Source organism: Salmo salar, chromosome ssa10, assembly GCF_905237065.1.
Source record: "Salmo salar chromosome ssa10, Ssal_v3.1, whole genome shotgun sequence".
NCBI lineage: Eukaryota > Metazoa > Chordata > Actinopteri > Salmoniformes > Salmonidae > Salmo > Salmo salar.
Genome location: NC_059451.1, coordinates 24,117,192 through 24,123,541, shown reverse-complemented (window position 1 = coordinate 24,123,541; position 6,350 = coordinate 24,117,192). Strand labels below are relative to the sequence as shown.

At 40.0% G+C, this 6,350-nt stretch overlaps 1 protein-coding gene across 1 annotated transcript; it reads right to left on the bottom strand.

Moving 5' to 3' along the window:
* Nucleotides 1-592: 592 nt before the first annotated feature.
* foxd2 (forkhead box D2) lies at nt 593-3,118 on the bottom strand. Its single transcript, XM_014216486.2, has one exon. The coding sequence runs from the start codon at nt 2,610-2,612 to the stop codon at nt 1,500-1,502; it is 1,113 nt and encodes a 370-aa protein (XP_014071961.2). The 5' UTR covers nt 2,613-3,118; the 3' UTR covers nt 593-1,499.
* Between the last annotated feature and the right edge of the window lie 3,232 nt (nt 3,119-6,350).

Sequence of the window (6,350 nt, the reverse complement as noted above, 5' to 3'; positions counted from 1 at the left end):
AATTCCTGATGTCCCCATTCATTTAACCCTTTGTTACTTGCCCCCAAAAAATGTCCATTATAAACGCCCTTAGAGCCACACTAAAGGAATACATGCGCACCCTTCCAGAATATTTCTCACAGTACAATGTGGGAGTTCGGACATCACAAATCTGTATCTATATGTGCATGTCTGTCATCATAACACTTGTTGGCTGTAGTGGTATATCGGCAAATTTATGGGCTACTAGTGATATTTAAATTTAGAATAGACTAGTAATAAATGCTCCTAATTCCTACAGATTGCACGCAAAATGTAACTGCAGATTTAAACCTATGGCACCAATTCGTAAACTACCATGTATGCTCATAATGGTTTCAGGAAGTGCGCTTGTAGGCCTCTCAAAGACTACACGGTTCAAACTGGGCCTACACATGAAGATTGAACTTTGATCTCGAGTCAACAATGATGAGCTAGATAAATGCAAAAATACAAGTTAAAAACGTAGGCGCACACATTCTATATTTCCTAAGGTGATTTTAGGCTTTGAGTAGACATATGTGTGCAGGCATATTGCCAATAAAACGTTCCAATAAACAAGTTAACGAAAGTCTTTTTAAATTCACAAACATTTATTATTCTTGTCATTACAACAAAAAATGACCTATGAACATTAAGTGTCTCTGTCTATACACATAACATACGTTTCACATATTAATTTCAATGAAATAGATAGGAACTAAAGCACAACAGTTTAACAGGATGTGAGGTAATGCGCTTTACACCAAAACCACATATCTGTCCACTGACAACATGAAATAATATCCATACAAAGTCACAACAACACCGCTTTTAAGGGAACGAGGGGCAGTGGGAAAGGTTAGATTTGTATTTAATAACCCTCCTTGTCTCAATGTGCTTTCTAACAATTAAAACCTGAGTTTGCGGTCTCGGTATTAACAGTGCTTTATCTCTTATCTCACAACGCACAATATATATATATATATATACATATATATATATATATATATATATATATATATATATATATATATATATATATATATATATATATATATATATATATATATATATATATATATATATGTATATATATGTATATATGTATATATATATATATAAAACAATACAAATCATAATAAAATCTCAATTATAGTTAAGAAACAATTAAATATTCCCCACAGAGTGAGATACGTGACATTTAACTTGTGTTAAAATAGCTGGATCTTTGTTCAGATAGTTGAGGGACTAGGCCAATGTAGGACAACGAATACACTTAATGTTGTCTTAGAATTTGCAATCTGACCATCATGCTTCTTCCATTTATTGTATCCTATACATATTTACAATCCATAAATATACATTTAACTTTCCTCTCTCCGATCAGAAAGGTGGGTAGAGCAACACTCTTATTTCTCAAAGAACGTTATCCTACCTTCACATAAGACGACAGAACCATAACGGGTAGGATTTCTGCGAGTTTTGCTTTTGCTGCCAGTTTAGAAATGACAAATGTTAAGATTTGCAGTTTTGCTGGAGAATGTCTGTGAACCAGGCTGAAGCATGGTTTCCTGCGAGAGGTTCAAGTGGTTCGAAGCTGAGGTGAGTGCAGGGTTCAACATGGCCAGGATCTGAGCCTGACTGTGACTGTGGCTGCCCGACTGTGCGCTGTACGGGGAGGCCACGGAGTTAGCTGCACCGATTATATTGTCTATAGAGAAAGAGGGCCGAGTTGGCGTGTTTGTGTCCGTCTTGAGAGGCGCCAGGCCGGGCAAGGTTGGGCTTAGCTGAGGGTAGAATGGCTTTCGTAAATCAGCCCCTAATAGAGAAGGCAGGGGATGTGGCGTGGGGAATATTGAGGCTGGCGAGGGGAGTCCACAAGGGGTATTATGGAAAGGGAAAGCGCCTGCTGTGAGGTGAGGATGATAGGGGTTATGAGCATGGAAGTTCTGCAGTTGGAGTCCATAGTTGTACCCATAAGGGCCGTACCCGAACCCGGGCAGGAACCCCCCAGCGTCCCTGAGGATTTCGTTGGCTTGGTGCCTCTTGAAGCGCTTCCTCCTGCGTAAAAAACTCCCGTTGTCGAACATGTCGGCGGACTCTGGGTCGAGGGTCCAGTAGTTGCCTTTTCCGGGGTTGCCAGGCTCACGTGGGATTTTGACAAAGCAGTCATTGAGAGAAAGATTGTGACGAATGGAGTTTTGCCAAGCGGGGAATTTCTCCCGATAGTACGGGAACCTGTTGCTGATGAACTCGCAGATCTCGCTAAGAGTGAGGCGTTTCTTGGGACTCTGGAGGATAGACATGGTTATCAGGGCTATGTAGGAGTACGGGGGCTTGACTAGAGCGTTCTTACCAGGCTTATCTCCTATCATGGCCCCTGAATCTCCACCAACTCCAACCTGGTCAGCCGGACACTCTGAGCTGCTGAGACCGGGGGAGGAACCCCTCTCCCCCGCGTTCTGAGACAAATTATCGTCCGAGTCATTGTCTAGGATATCGCGATGAAGGTATTTCCCATCCTTGCCAACGGAAATGTCTCCCCCAACCACATCTATGTCCACATCATCAGACAAAGCAGAGTTGTCGGACATATCCGTCCCTAGAGTCATCCTTGGAGAGACTGGTTCTCTTCCTCCCTCTCGTTCCGTACTGAGTCTTTTCAGCTCCCACGCTGGGTGTACTCAGTCCGTGCGTATAGCACTCTCCAGCTCCTCGGAGGACCACCGTTAACTCCTGTTTAATTCGACGAGCTGCATAGAAACATTACTGGAATATAGAAGAGAGCAAGACGACGCTTGTACCCAGGTGTAACGCCACTCCAACCAGTTGGTATGGGGGCTATGGTTCGTTTCACCGAGGAAGAAACTCTTCTGAATTCAAGCGCAGGAAAACAAAACTCGAATGGAAAAGTCATTAATCAGTAAGGCTATTTACTTGAGGTTCACTACAAGCTGTCTTTATTCATTAATAGGTACATTAATCATTAATTAAGTATTTCTTTCTTGCATGCGTTTGTATTTTAGGTCGTTAATTTACTGTTGTATATCTGTATGAATATCTTTACGCACAGGCACGGAGCAAGTATCCTGCCTGAGCTTCATACTATTCCTCTTCATAGCGCTCAAAAGCTATTTATTCAGCCATCCATATCACGTGGTCATCGTGTCACCGTTACCAGGAAATGAAGGATAGGGCAAAGGGAAAGGAAGACGGACAAGGTAAGGAAGGAGTGGTGAGTGCGCTACCTTACACATTCTCTTGGGTTAACGATACTCTACTGCACGTACATCTTCTAAATATGGAATATCATCAAAAGTATGTTATGCATGTAATATAAAAACAGGATGGACGTTTACACAGTGTCAGTAGTGTTGAAACCTCATAGTGGTCAATTCTTAAGAATCTGAGTAAGTTGATTGGCTAAAAAATACACAAGTCCAGAACCTGTACAACATAATTAGCATATTTATGGTCATGGCTTTCAAGTCGAAAACAAGTTTGTTTAATTGTTTGTTAGTCGGTGGATTATTTTAGTTCTCACTTGATTTTGATATATTCATCAATTTTAGAATCTGATGTGTAATATATCCTAAATATTTAGTTTTCCAATTTGCAATTATGGACACTCTTGTACCCTTCTAAACAAACCAAAAACAATGCTATAGATGCAATTAAATATCCACAATCGCTTAAACCAAGGCTAACGATTTAAAAGTGCTCAAATAATTGTTTATTATCGTTACAGTTGATTAAATAAGTGGTTATTCTGTTATTTAATGATATACGTTTGGGTCAAAAATTGTCCCATGTTATTATAAGCCTGTACGACCACATATACTGTTAACCAGTAATAATGCACAGTCATTGCAATGTAATTATAAACACTATTGAAACCCCAACTCTAACCCAGTCAAATCAATACATATTTTTTAAACAATATAATTGTGTTGTTATTATTAATGTTAAGATGAATATTAGGCCTATTGATATTATTATTATTATTGAGTCCATTGGGTTTAAACAAACGTATGACTTGTTACTTCTGTAAACATGTTATCGAAAGGGAGATTTCCTCAGTTTCACTTATGGCTATATACAGTATGTATACATATACTGATTATTTAACTGAAACATGGCGCTGATATACTAATTCACAAGCGAGATTGACCGGTAAATATTCTTTAAATCCACATTGCAAGTGTGACTATTGAAAGCAGTGTTTTTCAGAATTGAGACTATGGGATGCATTTTCCAATGAAAGAATCCTCTTTGAATTATAAAATAATATATGACTACTGTTTAATAATAATGATCCTAATTATACGAATAATAGCATAATTATCATAATAATAAGAATGTTTACTAATACCTTGTATTATTTATTTTCAGAGGAGAAAGGCAGCACAAGCTATGGAATCCATTTCCATGGCTCTACCATTCATTCCTCGATCACTTCTCACGGGTTTTATCTTTTGCTTGTCAAGAAGTCATAACAATAATATCCATCCACATTTTCTACATCATTCACATACAGACAAAGACAAACGTATGCGCCTGCAACCTGCTCCTATGCGTCTTTGTCAGAGTACGCTATGGGCAGAACAGATGACATGGCATGTTAGCCTAATGTGTAAGGGTCTATGTGTTTCATGACGGGAGCAGTGCTTGCATTCCAGTTCATTATGTTACAGAAACATGGTGTTATTGTAATGCATACATCAGCACCTGATCCATCTATGTACAGGACTATCAGCTAACTGTATAACTGTTACAAGCACAGGCTTATCTTGCCCAAAACACCACAGCAACTGTATTGGCAATGTTTGGGTGGGTTAAAATGGCTTTCTTCCATCTATATAACATTCAAATCGATATTTCAATGAGCCTTTCACGATTTCCCCCGATACAGACCCAAATGTCATTCGAAATAAATTACGAAATTCATTTGAATTACATTTTAGGCTATCTCTCTCTGCAAAAGATAGCACATCAATGATAAACAAAGTTGTATTTCATTCATGCCAAGTCAATTTGCTATAGGCCCACATTTTTTAATTTGTTGATGCCTCCTGACTCAAGTTCAGTTTTTACTGAGGTGGAGAGCAGGTGAAGGTAGCCTAACCGTGGGGAATTTGAAGTTTCCAGAGTCGACCGTGAGATCCTCTCAATTGTAATTTATCTAAACACAGTCACAGCTAGTCCGTCACAGAACCCCTACCATCCCGAATCCTCCACCGCCCTGGGCAGGTCGAGCCGACCCTTCCGCTGGCAGCCGCTGCCTTGCTCACATCGTTGAGCTGAGCCGAGGACCCAGACAGCTGCATGGGAGGAATGCCAAATCTTACTTCATAATTGTTCACTCACGAAGCTATCTCGCCATTTTAGGCTTGAGTTGATTTGGCGAGAAATAACATTATGTATTGGCTGATTATACAGGTACCTGACCAAATAAAGGAAACACCAACATAAAGCGTCTTAATAGGGCGCTTGGCCACCACGAGCCGCCAGTATAGTCTCAATGCGCCTTGGCATATATTCTACAAGTGTCTGGAACTCTAATGGAGGGATGCGACACCATTCTTCCACGAGAAATTCCATCATTTGCTGTTTTGTTGATTGTGTTTGAAAACGCTGTCTTAGGCAACGCTCCAGAATCTCCCACAAGTGGGTAACACACACCCTTCTTCTAACCACGGTAGACAAAAAAATAAGCAACTGGGCATTTACATTTTTTTATTGAACCTTTATTTAACTAGGCAAGTCAGTTAAGAACAAATTCATATTTACAATGGCGGCCTAGGAACATTGGGTTAACTGCCTTGTTCAGGGGCAGAACGACAGATTTTTGCCCTGTCAGCTCGGGGATTTGATCAAGCAACCTTTTGGTTACTGGCCCAACCACAAGGCTACCTGCCGCCCCAAACCCAGGAACCAGAACTGTGTGCAAGCACCTGCTTTCAATATGCTGTACTTTGTATCCCTCATTTACTCAAGTATTTTCTTTATTTTGGTAGTTACCTGTAGACGCACATTTACAATTGATCATCACCCAAACCAAGACTTGGATTTCGCAGTCTCATGGGTCTGCATTTCCACCACAGGTCCTACACTGACACTGGAAAAACGAATTACTTAGGAGCCAGATGTTACTTTTGATGTGTGCTCACCTGTTGGTTATTCTACATGGCACGACAACACCTGGATCAGACATGTATTGAGATGAAATACGAGGGATAGGCTACAGAGAAGTCTCTGTTGTGGGCTAATCATGGAATTGTAGGCTAATCATGGAATAAACCTTCGTCTATTTCAAAATCACATGAGAAAAAAAACTTGTTTGTAGAATA